This window comes from Pseudophryne corroboree, chromosome 3, assembly GCF_028390025.1.
Source record: "Pseudophryne corroboree isolate aPseCor3 chromosome 3, aPseCor3.hap2, whole genome shotgun sequence".
NCBI lineage: Eukaryota > Metazoa > Chordata > Amphibia > Anura > Myobatrachidae > Pseudophryne > Pseudophryne corroboree.
The window spans coordinates 82176357-82200459 of NC_086446.1; the positions used below are offsets into that span (position 1 = coordinate 82176357).

Consider the following 24103-nt stretch of genomic DNA (forward strand, 5'->3'; position numbering starts at 1 on the left):
TGAAATAAATTCCCCCAACCTGACCACTGGAGGCCCATCAGTCAAGAAGTTTAAATCCCAATTGCACATACTATTTCCCCATTGTAACTACGCTCCAGTGGGCCCTAGTGGATGAAGGAGAAATAGTGTTAAAAGCAGAACTATAATCAGCAAATAAAATTATAACATAGGACCTCTTCTGCTGTAAGTGATCCTGAACCTGAAGAAGAACAGTTAAAGGCAGCATCTGTAAAGCAATTCTTCCCGTAACCAAACTGAACCGGATCGAAGTCAGCAGCAAATTGAGATATGATATCTCAAAACCAGATGCATGAAGCACTTCATGACCAGAGAGGCCAAAGTGATGGGGCATTAATCCTTTAAGATTGTGTGCCGAGGGGTGCCTCAGGACACTTGCAGGGGTGCCATAGATTGGTGACCCAGGATCAATTCAAATTATTTATAATCAATGTAATGGGCAAAACTAGTGCTGGTAGCTGCCAATCATAACATATGTAGACAGACAGTACCAAATCCTGTCCCTCACCGCACAACTGAACCCAAGGATGACATGTAAACACAATTTACTTCATTTAATATTTATTCTAAATATATCAATAGAAAACTTTTGGCCCAGGGGTGCCATGAAAAAAATTCTGATACTCTATGGCGCTGTGATTCAAAATAGTTTGGGAACCATTGAACTAGACAGTGAGCAAGTTACACATTAAATATCAACATAAAGATCCTAGCACTCTCTGAGAACTTTCCCTTGGATCCCATACGGACATGCAGCTTTACCAGGATTAACACTATGCAGACATCCCAGGACTGTTAATTCATCAATGACTAAGGGTAATTCCCCCAGGCCGAGTCACCTTAACACTTGATGTATTTTCTTTGTTATACCATGAATAAAATGTATATAGATCTTCCACCAAAGCACTATTTACTCCACTTAACTCTATCTTAATGGGTTAATAATCAGTAATATCTTGCATACTCTGCCACATACTGCTAGGATCCTTACACCAACTGAATTTATCTTCCATCCTAATCAAAACCACTTATTTTATTGGTTGACAGCCAATCACTTGGTGTTGTTTACACAATGTTTAATTGGCTGCTACCAGATCATGTGATATTATCTCTATCATATGACCTGATCTGTGTTCTATTCTGTTCACCTTTTGAGACACTGGGGCAGATGTATTAACCTGTAGAAGGCATAAGGAAGTGATAAACCAGTGATATGTGCAAGGTGATAAAGGCACCAGCCAATCAGTTCCAATATGTAAATTAACAAGTTAGGATCTGATTGGCTGGTGCCTTTATCACCTTGCACATATCCCTGGTTTATCACTTCTTTATGCCTTCTACAGGTTAATACATCTGCCCCAGTGTTTCTTATATATAAAAGGTATTTATATTCATTTATATGTACGTATATATCTGTGTATTAGATAAGCACACCCTCCAACATTTTACACATAAAAATCGGTACAAATTAGAAAAGTGGGTGTGGCCACACCCCTTTTCCTATACTTTCAATGGAAGTTTAGAGAGATAGAAATCGGTACAGACCATTATAAAAAAAAAAAAAAAAAAGGTACTGTACCTTTTAAAAAGGTACAGTTGGAGGGTATGGATATGCCGGACACAATTCAAGTTTGTATGTATTTTATTGGATGGCTTAAGATTGAACACACAGCTGCAACTATTTAAGAGGATACCCCCACCGTATCCAGATGATTCTGAGGAAGCTGGGTGAAACGTGTCAAGCCTACTGCTACTTACCTTCTCGGACTCCTTTCTACATTGCTCTGACCCAGAATATTGCAGTTTACTAGTTACCCTGTGGATATCTCCACCAGCTCTGTATCACCTGCGATCCTGCCTGCTAAGGACTGCTCGGATACATCATCCCACCTACCTGGTAACATCATTCCTGCTAATTGCAGAATCTTAGGTGGTTTATGTTTAGCACCGGACTATCATCTACAGAAAACTCCACAATCACTTTTATTACTTCTACTCAGATTCTAATACCATCGTATTATCAAAAGAACTTTCCTGAATATAAGGACACAATTGTCCTCGTTCAAGGATTTTTATATTTAATCAATATAGGAAATAAATGTGTTCTCTTTATTTTGAAACCACCCAATATTCTATTAATATATTTTATAGTACATGACACTTTACAGCGCTGTCTCTATATTAATATTTCTATTTTCTATTAGCCTAGGCTTGTGGCTGACAACCCCTGTGACAGCTGCTACTCTGGCAGCGCACGGAGGCCTTTCTAGTTATACTTGTAGAATCACAATTCCCCTTCACATGGCGTCTCCAACATGTAAATATTTGTATCACTGACTATTATCACCAGCTCTATACTACCCCACCTCCTATTTGGGTGTGGTTCATTAGGTCGACTTGAGTTAGGTCGACATACATTGGGTCGTCGTGGTCATTAGGAAGACATGGAAAACGGTCGACATGAGTTTCTCTTTCTTTTTTTTTTGTAGTTTTCTTAGAAAAGTGACGGGGAACCCCAAATAGTGCATCGTGTCCCCTCGCATGGCGAGTGAGCTTCGGGCAAGGTTACTGTTCCCAATTGTAGTCCACATGGATTGTTAAGTATTACAAAGGTCAAAAAATGAAGAGGAAAAAAAAAAAAAAGAGTGAAAAACTAATTTCAACCTTTTCCCATGTCGACCCAATGTATGTCGACTTAACTCATGTCGACCTAATGACCGCCATCCCTCCTATCCATGATCACTTGGATTGATCATACTGGAACACACACTTCATCTCCTGGATCGGACAAATAAACAACATGAAAATAACCATTCTCCCTCTGCTCTTTTACTCTTCTCGGGTAATCTCCCCAAAGCCCTTAGAGTTGTCTCAAAATTGGACTGTCCAACTAATAGCTAGTACCTTGCAGTGCAGCTCGCCCAGTATACCCAATGAAATACAGCACCTCTTCCTAAGGTATGGGTCTCTATTGAAGCAGAGTATTTGTATTCCTAAACTCTCCTCCATCTCCCTCAATGTCAACACCCAGCCACTGTAAAGAGCCATCCGGTAATTGCATCTAATTCATCTGCTTGGGAGAGAACCATTGCCCGGGACTTAAGCCCTCATTCGCTACATCCTAGTTGGCCGGTAGTGTCAGGTTCTTCCCTGAACTCACTCGTATAAAATGACATAGAACGCTTATAAGCCGCCATATCAGTGGTATTATACCCCAACCCATCTTTATAAAATCTTCCCGGACACCTCAGACAGATGTGGGCGAGGCCGTCTTCTTCTGGGCACCTTCCAACGTATCTGGTGGACGTGTCCAAGACTTACTAGCTTTTGGTCAGACTCGAAACCCTCCATCCTGTCCATAAATCCCTTTGTCTCCCAAGTACTACTTGCTACACCCGATACCCCCTCTCCTACTACCCAACATTGGCAAACATCAAACTTTCTATAACATTAGTGGCCACCCATACACTAGCGGCTGACTGGAAATCTTCCAATCCCCCTCATACTCCATTGTATTTATCCGATTACGGTACTCTTATCGCAAGGAATACATGACGCCCATTTTAAATAATTAGGCAAAATCCTTCACTAAAAGCTGCACAGCACATCACCAGGTCTCCCTGCCATTCTCTTCTTACTCTCCTCAATGCCCTGGGTTCACTTCATCTTCTCTGATTCACCCCCCGGTACCCCCTAGGCATTGTCCCAACAAACCCGACATACACATCCCCTTTCTTTCTACCTCTTACATTAAAAAAAACCTGGGTCATTGCTCTAAAGGTGTGTACACACGGTGAGATCCTTGCTATGCCCGATTTTCACTTTGCGATTTCCCCTGATCTCCCCAGAGCACAGCACCACCGATTTTGACTAACTTTTCTTGAGAAATGGACTATGTGTGCTTACGATTTTGGCTTATGTGAGATGTAATTGACGTGCAAGATGAACTAGATAGTACACCGATCTAGTAAGGATTGACTTGCCTGCACAGTCATTCTTTTCTTGCGATACCGACCTGGCGGGACCGAGCATCGGCATCGAACTGGGATCGCAATCGCATAACACCTTGCGATTTGCACTAAACTTTCTTGCAATTTTGACTATTTAGTCAAAATCAAAAGAAAATATCTCACCGTGTGTACACACCTTTACACAGATCCTTCTATACTACTACTGCATATGTAGGATTATATCATTGTTTTGTTTGTCATTATTGCATTACTAGTTAAAAGCCCGTCAAAATGAAAGATACCAGGGCTGGATTATATTAGGATGGCGATCGCTACGCACACATGAGCTGCCTGGTTTCTGGAAGTCCTGCTGCTGGGAGCCGGGGCTCTGTCATGGTGAGTGAGTGAGTGAGTGAGAGAGTGAGAGAGTGAGAGAGTGAGAGAGTGAGAGAGTGAGAGAGTGAGAGAGTGAGAGAGTGAGAGAGTGAGAGAGTGAGAGAGAGAGAGAGAGAGAGAGAGAGAGAGAGTGGTGTTATTTGTAATGGGCAGGCTATAATGATGCTGCACTGTATACACCAGTAATGGGCAGCATGGGGTAGAGGGCACCAGTAGCCACCAGCAGCTGGCCGCAGGGGTCTGGGCTGGGTGTGGGAGGGGCGAGCACAGGATCCCAGGCCTCTGTTTGCACGCAGTATATATGAAGCAGCTGAGCCAGTTATTTGCCGCCTCCTCACCCGAATCATCTGCAGCCCCAGCACCAACCCCTCCTCCTGGTCACCGCACTGCTCTACCGATACAGGATCTCGCCTCTTCCTGCCAGACTGATTCTCCTTCCCTCCACGCCAGTAAGTGGCCACGTGTCCCCGATGTCTTCGCTCTGAGTGCTATGGGACTGTCTGGTGGTTTCTATATCAGTTTTCTGGTTACTGCAGCTACTTGTTGCCAAGTCCTGGGATGGCAAGTAACCTGGGGTTGCAGTACAGTATATGGAAAAGGGGGTGCAGAGTATGCAGTATATGGAGGAGGGGTGCCCTGTATATAGGTGGCACTATATGGAGGGGTATGGGGGTCCAGTGTGTATACAGGGGCAGCATATGGTGGGATGTGCAGAATATGAAAGAGGATTGAGGTGCAGTATACGGTGGTGGTGGTGGGGGGGGTCAAAAAAGAGGATTTTGGTACTTACCGATAAATCCATTTCTCCGAATCCTCTAGGGGACACTGGAGCATCCTTAGACATTAGGGGTGTGAAGCTTGCAACCGGAGGTGTGGCACAATCTAAAAATTAGCATTGTCTGCACAGCCGGCTCCTCCCCCTTCACATCCCTCTTGCCTCAGTTTGGAAAATTTGACTGAGAGAATAGGACATAATAGTAGAGCACCTGGCGGGGAACCGAACCGTACAACCTATCAAACAGCAACCAAGAAACTCTTAACTGAAAAACTAACGCTGTTTGTACAAACTTTGTAAACAGGTAGTTTGAACGCAGCAGGTTGACAGCACCGAGGCGGGCGTCCAGTGTCCCCTAGAGGATTCAGAGAAATGGATTTATCGGTAAGTACCAAAATCCTCTTTTCTCTTTCATCCACTAGGGGACACTGGAGCATCCTTAGACATTAGGGGATGTCCCAAAGTTATCCCCCAGGGAGGGAGTGCTGTCGGTGGCCTGCAAAATTAAACGTCCGAACTTAAGAGTCCCCGGACGCAAAGGTATCAAACCTGTAAAATTTCGCGAACATGTGGGTTGAGGACCACGTTGCCGCTCTGCAAAGTTGAGTAGTGGAAACACCACTGGCCGCCGCCCATGAGGCACCCACTCTGAAACCACAGGAAAGATAGGCTTGCCGAATGGTAAGCCTAATCCCGCTAGACAAAAATTGCTTAGATGCTGGCCAACCCTTCTTTGGCCCATCTTAAAGACAAACAAAGGGTCCGACTCTCTGAAGGACAACGTAACGTGTACGTATATCCGTAATGCTCGGACAACATCCAAGGACACGCCTCTATCTGCTAGACCCTGGAAATACGGTACCACAATTGGCAGGGTTATGCGAAACCCCGAAACAACCCTAGGAAGGAAAGCTGCTCATGTACAGAGTTTTGCCCAATCCTTTATGAAAACTTTAAAAAAAAAAAAAAAAGGACTCTTACACGATAAGGCTCCCAACCCAGAAACACGCCTGGCCGGAGCCAAGGCAAGCATTAATGTGGTCGTCCAAGAGAGATATTTCAGGTCTGTTCTTGCTAACAGCTCAAAAGTTGGATCACAAAAATTTCAACACCAAATTTAAGCTCAAAAGCGCAGTAATAGGACGAAAAAGGGGGGTTGGATCCCAAGAACCCCTTGTAAAAGGGTTTGAACCTCTGGTAAGGAATCTAACCGCTGTTGAAATAGGATGGAGAGAACCGAAACTTGACCCATCAGAGAGCCCAGCCTCAGTCCTACCCCCAGACCTGCCTAAAGGAAAAATAGAAGTCTGGATAAGTGGAAGTTCGTCGAATTCCACCCATGCCCTTGACACCAGTCCAAGTACCACTTCCAACTCCTGTAGTAGTGTATGGCTGTGACCGGCTTCCTAGTGGCAATCATCGTAAGAATGACCGTTCTTGGTCTACCTCTGTTTCATAAGATCCGGGTTTCAATAGCCACGCCGTTAAACGCAGCCTGTTCAGGTCTGTGTTGAAACGGTCCCTGCGATAGCAGGTCCTCTCTCTGAGGTGGCCGTCAAGGATCCTCCGTTAGTAACCCCCGACGGTCTGAGTACCAACTCCTGCGGGGCCAATCCGGTGCGATTAGAATAGCCGACACTCGTTCTCATTTGAACCCTTTTCAGAACCCTTGGTATGAGTTGGAAAATAAGATTTTACTCACCGGTAAATCTATTTCTCGTAGTCCGTAGTGGATGCTGGGAACTCCGAAAGGACCATGGGGATTAGCGGCTCCGCAGGAGACTGGGCACAACTAAAGAAAGCTTTAGGTCACCTGGTGTGCACTGGCTCCTCCCCCCATGACCCTCCTCCAAGCCTCAGTTAGGATACTGTGCCCGGACGAGCGGACATAATAAGGAAGGATTTTGAATCCCGGGTAAGACTCATACCAGCCACACCAATCACACCGTACAACTCGTGATATTATACCCAGTTAACAGTATGAAAATACTAAGCCTCTCAACAGATGGCTCAACAATAACCCTTTTGTTAACTATGTACAAGTATTGCAGACAATCCGCACTTGGGATGGGCGCCCAGCATCCACTACGGACTACGAGAAATAGATTTACCGGTGAGTAAAATCTTATTTTCTCTGACGTCCTAGTGGATGCTGGGAACTCCGAAAGGACCATGGGGATTATACCAAAGCTCCCAAACGGGCGGGAGAGTGCGGATGACTCTGCAGCACCGAATGAGAGAACTCCAGGTCCTCCTCAGCCAGGGTATCAATTTTTTAGAATTTAGCAAACGTGTTTGCCCCTGACCAAGTAGCAGCTCGGCAAGTTGTAAAGCCGAGACCCCTCGGGCAGCCGCCCAAGATGAGCCCACTTTCCTCGTGGAGTGGGCTTTTACTGATTTAGGATGCGGCAGTCCAGCCGCAGAATGCGCCAGCTGAATTGTGCTACAAATCCAGCGAGCAATAGTCTGCTTAGAAGCAGGAGCACCCAGTTTGTTGGGTGCATACAGGATAAACAGCGAGTCAGTTTTCCTGACTCCAGCCGTCCTGGAAACATACATTTTCAAGGCCCTGACTACGTCCAGTAACTTGGAATCCTCCAAGTCCCTAGTAGCCGCAGGCACTACAATAGGGTGGTGCAAGTGAAAAGCTGATACCACCTTAGGGAGAAACTGGGGACGAGTCCTCAATTCTGCCCTATCCATATGGAAAATCAGATAAGGGCTTTTATATGACAAAGCCGCCAATTCTGATACACGCCTGGCCGAAGCCAAGGCCAATAACATGACCACTTTTCACGTGAGATATTTTAGATCCACGGTTTTTAGTGGCTCAAACCAATGTGATTTTAAGAAACTCAACACCACGTTGAGATCCCAAGGTGCCACTGGAGGCACAAACGGGGCTGAATATGCAGAACTCCTTTTACAAATGTCTGAACTTCAGGTAGAGAAGCTAGTTCTTTCTGGAAGAAAATCGACAGAGCCGAGATCTGTACCTTAATGGAGCCTAATTTCAGGCCCATAGTCACTCCTGCTTGTAGGAAGTGCAGAAATCGACCTAGTTGAAATTCCACTGTTGGGGCCTTTTTGGCCTCACACCAAGCAACATATTTCCGCCATATGCGGTGATAATGTTTTGCAGTTACATCTTTCCTGGCTTTAATCAGCGTAGGAATGACTTCCTCCGGAATGCCCTTTTCCTTTAGGATCCGGCGTTCAACCGCCATGCCGTCAAACGCAGCCGCGGTAAGTCTTGGAACAGACAGGGCCCCTGCTGCAGCAGGTCCTGTCTGAGTGGCAGAGGCCATGGGTCCTCTGATATAATTTCTTGAAGTTCTGGGTACCAAGCCCTTCTTGGCCAATCCGGAACCACGAGTATCGTTCTTACTCCTTTCCTTCTTATTATTCTCCATACCTTTGGTATGAGAGGCAAAAGGGGGAACACATAACCCGGCTGGTACACCCACGGTGTCACTAGAGCGTCCACAGCTATTGCCTGAGGGTCTCTTGACCTGGCGCAATATTTCTCTAGTTTTTTTTGTTTTGCTTAAGCGGGACGCTATCATGGCCACCTGTGGTCTTTCCCAACGGTTTACCATCAGTTGAAAGACTTCTGGATGAAGTCCGAACTCTCCCGGGTGGAGGTCGTGCCTGCTGAGGAAGTCTGCTTCCCAGTTATCCACTCCCGGAATGAACATTGCTGACAGTGCTAACACGTGATTTTTCGCCCATAGGAGAATCCTTGTGGCTTCTGTCATCGCCATCCTGCTTCTTGTGCCGCCCTGTTGATTTACATGGGCGACTGCCGTGATGTTGTCTGATTGGAACAGTACCGGCTGGTTTTGAAGCAGAGGCCTTGCCTGACTCAGGGCATTGTAAATGGCCCTCAGTTCCAGAATATTTATGTGTAGGGAAGTCTCCCGACTTGACCAAAGTCACTGGAAGTTTCTTCCCTGTGTGACTGCCCCCCAGCCTCAACGGCTGGCATCCATGGTCACCAGGACCTAGTCCAGTATGCCGAACCTGCGGCCCTCTTGAAGATGGGCACTCTGCAGCCACCACAGTAGAGATACCCCGGTCCTTGGAGACAGGGTTATCAGTCGATGCATCTGAAGATGCGATCCGGACCACTTGTCCAACGGGTCCCATTAAAAAATTCTTGCATCGAACCTGCCGAATGGGATTGCTTCGTAGGAAGCTACCATTTGTCCCAGGACTCGCGTGCAATGATGCACCGATACCTGGTTTTGCTTCAGGAGGTCTCTGACTAGAGATGACAGCTCCTTGGCTTTCTCCTCCGGGAGAAACACTTTTTTCTGGTCTTCCAGAACCATCCCCAGGAACAGCAGACGTGTCGTAGGAACCAGCTGTGACTTTGGAATGTTTAGAATCCAACCGTGCTGTTGTAGCACTTTCCGAGATAGTGCTACCCTGACTAACAACTGCTCCATGGACCTCGCCTTTATAAGGAGATTGTCCCATTACGGGATAATTAAAACTCCCTTTTTTCTAAGGAGTATCATCATTTCGGCCATTACCTTGGTAAACACCCTCGGTGCCATGTACAGTCCAAACGGCAGTGTCTGGACTTGGTAATGGCAATCCTGTACCGCAAATCTGAGGTACTCCTGGTGAGGATGGTAAATGGGGACATGCAGGTAAGCATCCTTGATGTCCAGGGATACCATGTAATCCCCCTCGTCCAGGCTTGCAATAACCGCCCTGAGCGATTCCATCTTGAACTTGAATTTTTTTATGTATGTGTTCAAGGATTTTTAATATAAAATGGGTCACACCGAACCATGCGGTTTCGGTACCCCAAACAGTGTGGAATAGTAACCCCGTCCTTGTTGAAGTAGGGGCATCTTGAGTATTACCTGCTGGGAATACAGCTTGTTAATTTGCCTCTAGCACAGCCTCCCTGCCTGAGGGAGTTGTCGGCAAGGCAGATTTGAGGAAACGGCGGGGGGGACACATCTCGAATTCCAGCTTGTACCCCTGAAATACTACTTGAATGAAACAGGGATACACCTGTGAGCAAGCCCACTGATAGCTGAAATTTTTCGAAGCGGCCCCCCACCGTACCTGGCTACATTTGTGGAGCCCCCGCGTCATGCTGTGGACTCAGAGGAAGCGGGAGAAGAATTTTGATTCTGGGAACTGGCTGACTGGTGCAGCTTTTTCCCTCTTCCCTTGTCTCTGTGAAGAAAGGAAGCGCCTTTGACCCGCTTGCTTTTCTGAAGCCGAAAGGACTGTACCTGATAATACAGTGCTTTCTTAGTCTGTGAGGAAACCTGAGGTAAAAATATTTCTTCCCAGCTGTTGCTGTGGATACGAGGTCCCAGAGACCATCCCCAAATAATTCCTCACCCTTATAAGGCAGAATCTCTATGCGCCTTTTAAAGTCAGCATCACCTGTCCAGTGACAGGTCTCTAATATCCTCCTGACAGAATGGACATTACATTAATTTTTGGATGCCAGCCGGCAAAATATCCTTCTGTGCATCCCTCATATATAAGACGACGTCTTTAATATGTTCTCATGTTAGCAAACTAGTATGTTTGACAGGGTCACAGACCACGCTGCAGCAGCACGCTCTGCAGGTTTCAGTCTAGTACCTGAGAGTGTAAATACAGACTTCAGGATAGCCTCCTGCTTTTTATCAACAGGTACCTTCAAAGTGGCCGTTCCTAAGACGGCAGTGCCACCTTTTGACAACCGTGTGAGCGCCTTATCCACCCCCTAGGGGATATCTCCCAGCGTAACTTATCCTCTGGCGGGAAAGGGTACGCCATCAGTAACTTTTTAGAAATTACCAGTTTCTTATCGGGGGAACCCACGCTTTTCACACACTTCATTCATTCATCTGATGGGGGAACAAAACACTGCCTGCTTTTTCTCCCCAAACATAAAACCCATATTTAGAGGTACTTGGGTTAATGTCAGAAATGTGTAACACATTTTTTATTGCCGGGATCAAATCACGGATGTTACTAGTGGATTGTGTATATGTCTCAACCTTGTCGAAACTGGAGTCAGACTCCGTGTCGACATCTGTGTCTGCCATCTGAGGGAGCGGGCGTTTTTGAGCCCCTGATGGCCTTTGAGACGCCTGTTCAGGCGCGGGCTGAGAAGCCGGCTGTCCCACAGCTGTTATGTCAACCAGCCTTTTATTGTCGGTTCCTACCGTCCACCTATCCATCCACTCTGGTGTCGGCCCCACCGGGGGCGACATCACATTTATCGGCATCTGCTCCGTCACCACATAAGACTCCTCATCAAACATGTCGACACAGCCGTACCGACACACCGCACACACACAGGGAATGCTCTGACTGAGGACAGGACCCCACAAAGCCCTTTGGGGAGACAGAGAGAGAGTATGCCAGCACACACCAGAGCGCTATATAATGTGGGGATTAACACTATAACTGAGTGAATTTTCCCCAATAGCTGCTTGTATATACAATATTGCGCCTAAATTTAGTGCCCCCCCTCTCTTTTTAACCCTTTGAGCCTGAAAACTACAGGGGAGAGCCTGGGGAGCTTTCTTCCAGCTGCACTGTGAAGAGAAAATGGCGCCAGTGTGTCTGAGGGAGATAGCTCCACCCCTTTTTCGCGGACTTTTCTCCCGGTTTTTTATGGATTCTGGCAGGGGTAATTATCACATATATAGCCTCTGGGGCTATATATTGTGGTATTTTTGCCAGCCAAGGTGTTTTTATTGCTGCTCAGGGCGCCCCCCCAAGCGCCCTGCACCCTCAGTGACCGGAGTGTGAAGTGTGTATGAGGAGCAATGGCGCACAGCTGCAGTGCTGTGCGCTACCTTGGTGAAGACTGATGTCTTCTGCCGCCGATTTTCCGGACCTCTTCTTGCTTCTGGCTCTGTAAGGGGGACGGCGGCGCGGCTCCGGGACCGAACACCAAGGACGGGCCTGCGGTCGATCCCTCTGGAGCTAATGGTGTCCAGTAGCCTAAGAAGCCCAAGCTGGCTGCAAGCAGGCAGGTTCGCTTCTTCTCCCCTTAGTCCCTCGGTGCAGTGAGCCTGTTGCCAGCAGGTCTCACTGAAAATAAAAAACCTAAATATATACTTTCTTATTAGAAGCTCAGGAGAGCCCCTAGTGTGCATCCAGCCTCGGCCGGGCACAAAAATCTAACTGAGGCTTGGAGGAGGGTCATGGGGGGAGGAGCCAGTGCACACCAGGTGACCTAAAGCTTTCTTTAGTTGTGCCCAGTCTCCTGCGGAGCCGCTAATCCCCATGGTCCTTTCGGAGTTCCCAGCATCCACTAGGACGTCAGAGAAAGGTGGAACAACGCAAACCGTTCTGTAACCCCAAGGAAGTGTTAATGCGTCCACTCCTTCTGTTGCTGGATCTTATTCTGGACACATATCTTGGCAGCTGATGGTATTGCCGAGATGCCATTAGGTCGACTTGAGGTAGACCCCATGTCATTACCCCCCTGTCGAAATTCAGCAGATGGAGTCACCACTCTCCCGGATGCATGTCCTGGTGACTGAAATAATCTGCTTCCCAGTACTCCACACCTGGAATGAACATGCTGAGAGGATAATGTCTCGCCTTTCTGCCCAAAACAAGATCTTTGTGGCTTCCTTCAACGCCATCCCGCTCCTTGTTCCTCCTTTACGGTTTACGTGTGCCGTCGTCGTGACATTGTCCGACTGCCAACTTACGTGTTGACCCATGACTTGTCCTTTGGCCAAGAAAAGCGCATTGTAAAACTGCTCTTAGTTCGAGAATGTGTATGGGTAGGTTGCTCTTTAGTAGCGTCCATCTGCTCTGAAACTAATGTTCCTCTAAGACGGCACCCCAACCTCTGAGACTGGCGTCCGTTGACAGGATCTTCCAATCCCAAATGCCGAATCTCTTGCCTGCTGCGAGATTCCTGTGACCCTGCTCCCTGAGCAATGAAGTTCATCTGTAATGGTCGGGAATAAAGTCTGCCGTACAGGAAAGCTTCGAAAGACGCCACCATCTTCCCGAGAATTTCCGCACAGAGGTGTAGAGAGACCATCTGTGACCTCATTACCTGAGTCACTAATCTCTTTAGGTCCTGGACCTTGTTCTTTGGTAGGAATACCCTCAATGGTACAGTCTCCAAGATGAGACTGAGGAACTGAATCTGTTCAGTTGACATGAGGTTGGATCTCTGGAAATTCACAATCCCCTCATGTTGAATGAGAAATGGATGAGATGTCTGAATATCCCTGATCAACTGTTCTGGAGGGGATGCCTTGATTAGCATGTCGTCTAGATAAGGACTAATCGTGACTCTTAACAGTCTTGATTCTGCAACCATGAATGCCATGAACTGCGGTAAAGATTCTTGGGTTGATGATAGACCGAACGGCAAGGCTCTGAATTGTTAGCACTCCATCAGCCGTGCGAACCTTAAGTAAGCCTGTTGAGAGGCCCAGATTGGGATATGCATGTTCTAAGCCTGCAATGACCGACTGGATTGATTCCAGCTTGAATTAGTAGACACTCAGAGACCGGTTTAAAACTTTTAAATTGGAATAGATAGCCGTTCCTCTCTGAGAGACGTCCATCGGAATAATGACCTCTGACCGTAGTAATTTTTCAATTGCTGGCAGTAGCGCTTATGCTTTCTGAGGGCACCGAGGCAATCTCCAGACTTCCGCCCACCACCAAGGGGGATCCCAGGTGAGCCGGGAGACCGTCCTGCCACGGTCTTGCCAGCCAGTGTATCCCGCTGTTTTGGCTGCTGCCTGTGGGCGGCCTTTACCTCTGCCCCCACGTACTTGTGTACCAAAACCTCTTCCTCGGGCTCGCAAGGACTGAGATCTAAAGGAGTTACACGCTAGTCCCTAATAAGCTCTCCTAACCTGTGGAGTGGCTCTTGCATAAGGAGTAGGCAGAAAAGTGGACGTCCTTGCTGTAGCTTGCGAAATCCACTTGTTCAACACTGGACCGAAAAGCATAGCACCCTCAAAGGGGAGGGATTCTACCGCCCCTTGTGGTGTCAGAGTCTCCATGCCGTTCTCTGTCCGTCTAGCCGATATGGCTGATGCAGAGATGCGCAATGCTATCCTGTGAATATCCCTAGAGGCTTGACACGCGTATGAAGCTAATTCTCGAATGTGCTCCGCCAGTTGGGTAATTTCTTCCAAACCATTTTTCCCCTAAATAGCCTGTACTATGCGTCCAGACCATGCTCCCATGGCCTTGTTAACACAAGCGCAGTCGACCGTAGGTCTCTGTATTGCACCTGCTAAAAAAATTTTTTTTTAAATTGACTTTAAGGCTGTGTCAGCCTCTTAAAGTCGTTACAGTAGGTAATGGTAAGATTGACTTCTTCGACAACCTTCCTAGGAAAACATCCACTACCGACGGAATAGCCCACTTATCCATTACACATTTAGGTAGGGGATAAGTTACTGGAAACCCCATTTGGAAATTGAAAGCGTTTGGCAGGTTGTTTCCAAACCTCCTCCATTTGAGACTGGAGGGATTTAGGAATAGGAAACGCTGCTGAACGTGTCCTTTGGGAGTCAAACAATTCGAATCTACTGGCTCCATTACTTATTCTACCTTAAACTTTAGGATCTTCGTTTGTTTTGATTAAAGAAACAAGACCCGAGATAGCCGTGTCTTCTTCTGGAAGATTGGCGACTAGGTTAGATTCCATTACCTCACCTTTCGTATCAATGAGAAGACCCTCTTCCTCTACTGCTTCCGGTACAAGATGAAGAGGCCTTTTAACCGCCCTGCACATTGTTACTGCTTGTGCGGGAGGCGTTAACCTGATGAGAAATTCTTCGTCTCTGAGAATTCCGCAGCACTGATTTATGCGTGTGGGATTCCGCCATCTCATTGGAGATTCTATCTACAAGGTTATCCTTGACCTAGTCAGAGCACTGCTCCCAGGTGGAGGTGGAGCGTCCTTGTTTAAGCCAGTATAGCACACCCCAGAGCTGCCATCCGCGTGCTCTTCTTCTACAAACATAACTGGTCTTTGCATTATACCTGTCATTTAAACCCCCTACCAGGGTGTTTTACGGCGCTTTCACCCTTTAAATTAGGAAGAGAAAGGCTGTGATAGATAACGGAAGCAAAGTTATCGGATCTGGCTGGAATTACTGTTCCCTCCTTTATATAGAAACCAGAACTGGACAAAAATAAATAAATTAAGAATAAATAAATAAATAAATTAAACACACCAGCCAACATGCAACCCTGACACCTCAACTGTAATGGGCCCTACTCACATGGCGATGTGCCGCCGAGGTGCCCGACGGCCGATACGGCCGACGAGCGACCCGGCGGCGGGGGGGCAGTGACGGGGGAGTGAAGTTTCTTCACTCCCCCCGTCACCCGGCTGCATTGAAGTGCAGGCAAATATGGACGAGATCGTCCATATTGGCCTGCATGCACAGCCGACGGGAGATCAGCGATGAACGAGCGCGGGGCCGCGCATCGTTCATCGCTTAAGTCTCCACACTGAAAGATATGAACGAGTTCTCGTTCATTTATGAATGAGATCGTTCATATCTTTCAAAATATCGCCAAGTGTGTAGGGCCTATAAGGGTGTGTACACACGGTGAGATCCTTGCTATGTCCTATTTTTACTTGCGATTTCCCTTGAACTCCCCGGAGGCCAGATAGCACAGATTTTGACTAACTTTTCTTGAGATATGGACTATGTGTGCTTACGATTTTGGCTTATGTGAGATTTTGGCTTATGTGAGATGTCATTGACATGTGAGATGAACTAGATAGTACACCGATCTAGCAAGGATTGACTTGCCTGCACAGTCTATCTTTTCTTGCGATGCCGACCTGGCGGGACCGCGCATCGGGATCGCAAGGTGACTTTCATCTTGCGATCTGCACTAACTTTTCTTACGATTTTGACTATATAGTCAAAATCTTAAGAAAAAATCTCACCGTGTGTACACACCCTAACTCAGCTACGGTGGTATAGTTGGTATCCGCTTGCTTCCTCGTATTTTCCTCAGGATCTTTGTAAAAGAAGTCCCTTGAAAACATAAATCAGTAAAATTATAATTATTTTTCAGGAGATCCTCATAGAAGGTAATTGACAGTTCATACCAGCAGAGGGAGCTAGTAGCATAACGAGTCTCTCTAATCATAGAAATACATATATATACTGTACGAGCAGAGGCAGCTTACTAGCATCAGGAATCTCTAATCATATATATATATATATATATATATATATATATATATATATATATAGACATCTACCTGTTGAGTCAGAACAGCAGGGGTAGCAACCCTGTAAGAAAATACCTTCCCCTAAGCCCTGCATAGTGGAGGGGAAGGGGGAGGGGAAGGGGGGGGGGAGGAAAACCCATCCTTCCCTCAGACTGGCGCTTGCGGTAATAATAAAAATGGCCGCCACAAAAATTTCTTGGTCACATCTGTGACCATCCACAGCCTAATAAAAGTGGCCCCCCCGCAGCTCCAGTATATCGGCGTACGCTGCTGAGACACTGCTCAGCCGCGCGGCGCTGCTGAGAATGTCTCTCTTCCTCCCGCCGGCCGCTGGCTGGCGCGCGCCGGGACCACATTTACAAGGTCCCGTAGCGGCGCCCGAGCACCGCTCTCTGTAGCGCGCGACTCGCGAGCTCTGCTGTCTCCCCCTGCGTACAGGGAACAACATGCAGTGTCTTGCGCCGTAATTGCTCCCTCGCGCCAACCGCAGCCGATAGCTGCAGCGCGGAAGACTTTTGAGAGGGGGAGGAAGGTTAATAGAGTATAAGGTATAATACATTGTAAAGTGGAGAGAAAAAATAAATAAATAAAAAAACCTAGCCTAAGCTGCACTCTGATCTCCCAGTACTCACGATTAGAGGATCTCCTGCAGAGAGATACATCTTGTCTCTCAAAATCATCTTGGCTTTGTCCTCTATTTCATTAGTTGACGCAGCACCTGAACTTTGTCCCCCTTTAGGAAGATTTGAGGACTGCGCTTATTTGCCTCACTTGATTGACTTACAGCTGCTATGGAGAAGAAAGGGCTTTCCACTAGCCTCTTAAAATATGGATAGAAGAAATAGAATATCTCCCAGCGCTTATAATATTCAAGTGTGTAAATATATTTCCTACTATATTAGTTGAAGTATTAAATTTTATAAATAAATACAATACCAATCCTCTTTCATAAAAGTAGTATTTTCTTTATTTAGAATATAGTGTTATCAACACCTAAAAAAAAAAAGGGGGAATTATATCTAATAATATTACTCAATAAAACGTGATCCTAATACCGGTATACGTTACAACACAATACAACACAACATAAAACATATACTATAAACAGTGGGTTATTCCCAGCTGTTTAACTTTATAAAAAATCCACAATTGTAATTTCCAATCACATTCCCATTCCTAGCTGGAAGGGATGAATCCTGGATTTCCAGAGACTAAAATGGTATATTTAAAATTGAATCACAATGGTTTTGTTCACTGTAATGGTTAATCCTTTTGTTGTATCAGCATACCATACATCAGAATTCCTAATCAGGAATATACCATATGCGGACTCACTTAAAAGTCACAGGTCCAAAACCAGTCACTTATTCAAACCAAGGGTGCCAGTTTACTCAAATGTCACAGGTCCAAAGCAGTTCAGTATTTATAGACCGGAATGAAGTGTATGTAGATTTTGCTCAAATATTGCAGATCCAGAGCACATCAAACATTCATGACCAAGAGTAAAGTGTATGCACAAACTTACTCAGATCAACTAGTTTCGCCTGTCTAAGCAGGCTTCCTCAGCATCCTGAGGAAGCCTGCTTAGACAGGCGAAACTAGTTGATCGCTGAAAGCACCTGCAACAGTCTGCCGGCAGACACCCAAACTTTTTTCTGAACCTGTGGCACCTGAGTAAGTTTGTGCATACACTTTACTCTTGGTCATGAATGTTTGATGTGCTCTGGATCTGCAATATTTGAGCAAAATCTACATACACTTCATTCCTGTCTATAAATACTGAACTGCTTTGGACCTGTGACATTTGAGTAAACTGGCACCCTTGGTTTGAATAAGTGACTGGTTTTGGACCTGTGACTTTTAAGTGAGTCCGCATATGGTATATTCCTGATTAGGAATTCTGATGTATGGTATGCTGATACAACAAAAGGATTAACCATTACAGTGAACAAAACCATTGTGATTCAATTTTAAATATACCATTTTAGTCTCTGGAAATCCAGGATTCATCCCTTCCAGCTAGGAATGGGAATGTGATTGGAAATTACAATTGTGGATTTTTTATAAAAGTTAAACAGCTGGGAATAACCCACTGTTTATAGTATATGTTTTATGTTGTGTTGTATTGTGTTGTGTTGTAACGTATACCGGTATTAGGATCACGTTTTATTGAGTAATATTATTAGATATAATTCCCCCTTTTTTTAGGTGTTGATAACACTATATTCTAAATAAAGAAGATACTACTTTTATGAAAGAGGATTGGTATTGTATTTATTTATAAAATTGAATACTTCAACTAATATAGTAGGAAATATATTTACACACTTGAATATTATAAGCGCTGGGAGATATTCTATTTCTTTTGTCCCCCTTTTATTAGGGGGACGCAGCCTCTTCGTCTGGTAAAGCCTGCACCCCCTTTCATATAGGTGGGATCGGGCATTTACCATCTTTTCCTTTGAAAACCTGCACCCTCCCTTTAGTTAGGAGGGATTGGGTCAATTAAAAGAGAAAAAAAAAAAATTATAATAATAATAAATATTCTTCATGGAGCAGCAGCTCCTTTTTGTGCTTGTACCTCCTGGCATAATTTTCCAAACTGAGGCAAGAGGGATGTGAAGGGGGAGGAGCCGGCTGTACAGACAATGCTAATTTTTAGATTGTGCCACACCTCCGGTTGCAAGCTTCACACCCCTAATGTCTAAGGATGCTCCAGTGTCCCCTAGTGGATGAAAGAGAAAGGTGACTATAGTGAAAAAATCTGCATCTCTCTCTTCACTGTCCCTATCTGATCCAACCACTCCACTCTCTCCCTGGTCACTACCTAACCCCTCCCCTTATCTCTCCCCCCATGCCATTCCTGCCCCTACCGCCCTCTCTCCCCAGTGCCTATCTGCCCCTACCCCCTCTCCCTGTATGCAGCAAGTGTGAGTGTCAGATCAGTATTACCATCAGCAGGTTAGGAGGCTGTAACATCTCTCCGCAGTATCACTTTCAGTTTGAGCTGGTCAGCTTCCAGCACACAAAGGCCTCTAGTGGCCGCCACCGCACATAACAGAGGTGAGGAGAAGACTTGGCTTTTGTAATATAGGATAACTCACGCAACATGCATTTCATATGTGTGTTTGTTTTGTGACCTTGTAAGTAAATAAAACCTTGAGAGACAATAAATGTAGAAAAGAGCAACATGGAATGATGACGGAACAGGTGTCCCTTGTACTGATGTATGAGTTACACCAGAGAGTGTGGGGAGGAGACTGGTCAGATCTCTGGGCTGGTAATACACAGTGACATGATGTGAGGGGGGGAGCAGGAGTATAATAGGGGATGATGGCTCCTGATGTACGAGATACACCAGAGAGTGCGAGGAGGAGACTGGTCAGATCTCTGGGCTGGTAACACACAGCGACATGATGTGAGGGAGAGAACAGGAGCATAATAGGTGCTGATGTTTCCTAATTACACCACTTGACAGATACATTTCCCTCATTAGTCAGTACTGACAGAGAAGGGTGTAGAATAAGAGACTGCTGTAGTGACAGAACAAGGACAATATGTGACTCCTCTCTGTAATCAGTGATTATTACTCACCTGTGCCGATATCTGTAGGGATTTCCTCCTCCTTACACTGCTGATCACCCCTCACATACATCTCTTCTTCTACCTTCATATCTTCTACCTTAATATCAGCAAGGTCATCACCCTAATTAACCAAAAATAGAACACTTTACAAATGTCAGATATTCCTGGGAGTAAAGAATACAATATCAGGGTATAAAACAAACAGCTACTCTTTAGATCATACAATGAAAAGTTCCTGTGGTATATCAGTATTTGCAAAGACCCAAAATCCCACCTACCTGATCCTTCTGTGGGGTACTGGGATTTTCCTCTGTACAGTCCTGGGAATAAAGAGGACGGGGACATCTCTCTGGGGAATCTCTGTTACTGGGTCCATCTGTAGAAGACACACAGATACTGAGTACATTAGTTTTTCTGTTATTATCAGATGATGTGTAAGTATCCTAACTACCCCATGTTGGACAAATCACATTTTTAAAAAGGGAGGTAGAACAAAACATGGGTGCCCCTTCATAAAATATGGTCCTTTCTTTAGTTTACAAAAACATGGCCCTAGTTCGGCGACCCTACCATTCCTACACATTATAGGCGTTTAAATCTAGACAGCAAAAAAAATAAAATTAAAAAATTTATATATATTACACAACAACACACACACACACACACACACACCATAGGAGGCACAGTAGAAAAGCTACGCTGGGTTATAGGCGGTGAAAAAACGAGCAGGCGCTTTTTTTTTTTTTTTTTTACCCAGCTTGCTCGACCTCCCTCTCCCCTATACCCCGTCCCCTGGCCAGGGCCCGTCAGTTTGGTTTAATGAGCCCACGGCAGCAGCGGAGAAGGCAAGGCAACACAAAACCAGACACTAAATAACCGGCCACACTCACTAGTATAGGAAAGAATCCCGTACAGTCAGGGAGGCAGTCCTGTGCCCCCCTATGGACTACAGGAAAAGGATTTATCAAGGTAAGACCATAAATACCATTTTCCCTATGCGTCCACTAGGGGTCACAGGAGAGCAGCTACGCTGGGACGTCCTAAAATCTGTCCTCTCATCGGCAGCGACGCTTCTGGACTGCGCTGAGGACATTACGCCCAAAGGCTGCCTCAGCCGACGCAAAAGTGACAAAGGCATAAAACCTGATAAAAGTCTAGCCAGAAGACCAAGTGGCCACTTTGCAGAGTTGTTCCACAAAGGCCCCACGTCTAGCAGCTCAAGAGATGCCCACCAAATGAGTGGAGTGCACTGTAATCCCTGCAGGAACAGGGAGCTTCGCCTCCAAATAGGCCTGGAGAATACTGAAACAGTCATCTGGCCAAGGTCTGCTTGGAGGCCGGGCTAACCCAGTTTGCGAGAATCAGAGGATGAACAGGAAATTAGACATTCGCATTTCCAGAGTATGCCAGAGAGCCCGGACAACATCCAGGAAAGTAACCTCAGAAGAACCCTCCGCAAAGGTGGGGACCACTATCTCCTGGTTCAAATGTGAACGAGAAACGACCTTAAGGTCCAACATCGCATTGTCTGTTCTTTTCCAGCATCAGCTGGCTACATTCCCAAACATTCAAACCTTCTTTCAGGGGTGCTGCATGTGCAGCTGCCTTTTATACCCCCTGTTGCTCTGCGCAATCTATCCCTGGTTATTCCGGTTCTCCAGTCATCCTGCTTTGAACCTCTGGACACTGTGGATCTACGATGGCTTACATGGAAGACCTTCTTCCTGTTGGCCATGTCTTCGGCCCGTCGGATGTCGGACCTTAGTGCCTTATCCTGGTGTTCGCCCTTCTTAGTGTTTTATTCGGTCCTCCTTAGCCAGGGTATCAAACTTGTAGAATTTTGCAAATGTGTTTGAACCCGACCAAGTAGCAGCTCGGCAAAGCTGTAATGCCGAGACCCCTCGGGCAGCCGCCCAAGAAGAACCCACCTTCTTTGTGTAGTGGGCTTTCACCGATTTCGGATGCGGCAATCCTGCCGCAGAATGAGCATGCTGAATAGTGTTACAGATCCAGCGCGCAATAGTTTGCTTTGAAGCAGGAGCACCCAGCTTGTTGGGTGCATACAGGATAAACAGCGAGTCCGTTTTCCTGACTCCAGCCGTCCTGGAAACATACATTTTTAGGGCCCTTACTACGTCCAGTAACTTGGAATCCTCCAAGTCCCTAGTGCCGCAGGCACCACAATAGGTTGGTTCAAGTGAAAAGCTGATACCACCTTCGGGAGAAATTGAGGACGAGTCCTCAACTCTGCCCTATCCATATGGAAAATCAGATAAGGGCTTTTACATGACAAAGCCGCCAATTCTGACACACGCCTGGCCGAAGCCAGAGCCAACAGCATGACCACTTTCCATGTGAGATATTTCAAATCCACGGTTTTTAGTGGCTCAAACCAATGTGATTTCAGGAACTCCAAAACCACATTGAGATCCCAAGGTGCCACTGGGGGCACAAAAGGGGGCTGAATATGCAGCACTCCCTTTACAAACGTCTGAACTTCAGGCAGTGAAGCCAGTTCTTTCTGGAAGAAAATCGACAGAGCCGAAATCTGGACCTTAATGGACCCCAATTTGAGGCCCAATGCTTGCAGGAAATGCAGAAATCGACCCAGTTGAAATTCCTCCGTAGGGGCCTTCCTGGCCTCACACCAAGCAACATATTTCCGCCAAATGCGGTGATAATGTTTTGCAGTGACATCCTTCCTGGCTTTGATCAGGGTAGGGATGACTTCCTCCGGAATGCCTTTTTCACTCAGGATCCGGTGTTCAACCGCCATGCCGTCAAACGCAGCCGCGGTAAGTCTTGGAACAGACAGGGCCCCTGCTGCAGCAGGTCCCGCCTGAGTGGTAGAGGCCATGGGTCCTCTGAAAGCATCTCTTGAAGTTCCGGGTACCAAGCCCTTCTTGGCCAATCCGGAACCACGAGTATAGTTCTCACTCCTCCCCTTCGTATTATTCTCAGTACCTTGGGAATGAGAGGCAGAGGACTAAACACATAAACCGACTGGTACACCCACGGTGTTACTAGAGCGTCCACAGCGATCACCTGAGGGTCCCTTGACCTGGCGCAATATCTTTTTAGCTTTTTGTTGAGGCGGGACACCATCATGTCCACCTGTGGTCTTTCTCAACGGTTTACCAGCATTTGGAAGACTTCTGGATGAAGTCCCCATTCTCCCGGGTGGAGGTCGTGCCTACTGAGGATGTCTGCTTCCCAGTTGTCCACTCCCGGAATGAACACTGCTGCCAGTGCTAACACGTGATTTTCCGCCCAATGGAGAATCCTTGTGGCTTCTGCCATTGCCCTCCTGCTTCTTGTGCCGCCCTGTCTGTTTACATGGGCGACCGCCGTGATGTTGTCTGATTGGATCAGTACCGGCTGGTTTTGAAGCAGGGGCCTTGCTTGGCTTAGGGCATTGTAAATGGCTCTTAGATCCAGAATATTTATGTGAAGTGAAATCTCCTGATTGGACCACAGTCCTTGGAAATTTCTTCCCTGTGTGACTGCACCCCAGCCCCGAAGGCTGGCATCCGTGGTCACCAGGACCCAGTCCTGTATTCCGAATCTGCGGCCCTCTAGTAGATGAGCCCTCTGCAGCCACCACAGCAGCGACACCCTGGTCCTTGCCAACAGGGTTATCTGCTGCTGCATCTGGAGATGGGACCCGGACCATTTGTCCAACAGGTCCCACTGGAAAATCCTTGCGTGGAACCTTCCGAATGGAATTGCTTCGTACAAAGCTACCATTTTTCCCAGGACTCGTGTGCATTGATGTACCGACACCTGTCCCGTTTTTAGGAGGTTTCTGACTAGAGATGACAACTCCTCGGCTTTTTCCACTGGAAAAAACACTCTTTTCTGGTCTGTGTCCAGAATCATTCCCAGGAACAGAAGACGTGTCGTCGGGACCAGCTGTGACTTTGGAATATTGAGAATCCAGCCGTGCTGTTGCAGCACTTCCCGAGAAAGTGCTACCCCCCACTACCAACTGTTCCTTGGACCTCGCCTTTATCAGGAGATCGTCCAAGTACGGGATAATTAAAACTCCCTTCTTGCGAAGGAGTATCATCATTTTGGCCATTACCTTGGTAAAGACCCTCGGTGCCGTTGATAACCCAAACGGCAGCGTCTGGAACTTATAGTGACAGTCCTGTACCA

General features: G+C 46.5%; 1 protein-coding gene across 1 annotated transcript in view; it reads right to left on the reverse strand.

Moving 5' to 3' along the window:
* Positions 1–24103, reverse strand: part of LOC135057184 (zinc finger protein 845-like) — a 369289-nt gene that overhangs the window by 132753 nt on the left and 212433 nt on the right. The window contains exons 6-7 of the mRNA XM_063963082.1: positions 20224–20321; positions 19955–20066 (exon numbers count right to left, since the gene is read on the reverse strand). Coding sequence (XP_063819152.1) covers positions 19955–20066; positions 20224–20321 — 210 coding nt within the window. The remainder of the gene's footprint in view (positions 1–19954; positions 20067–20223; positions 20322–24103) is intronic.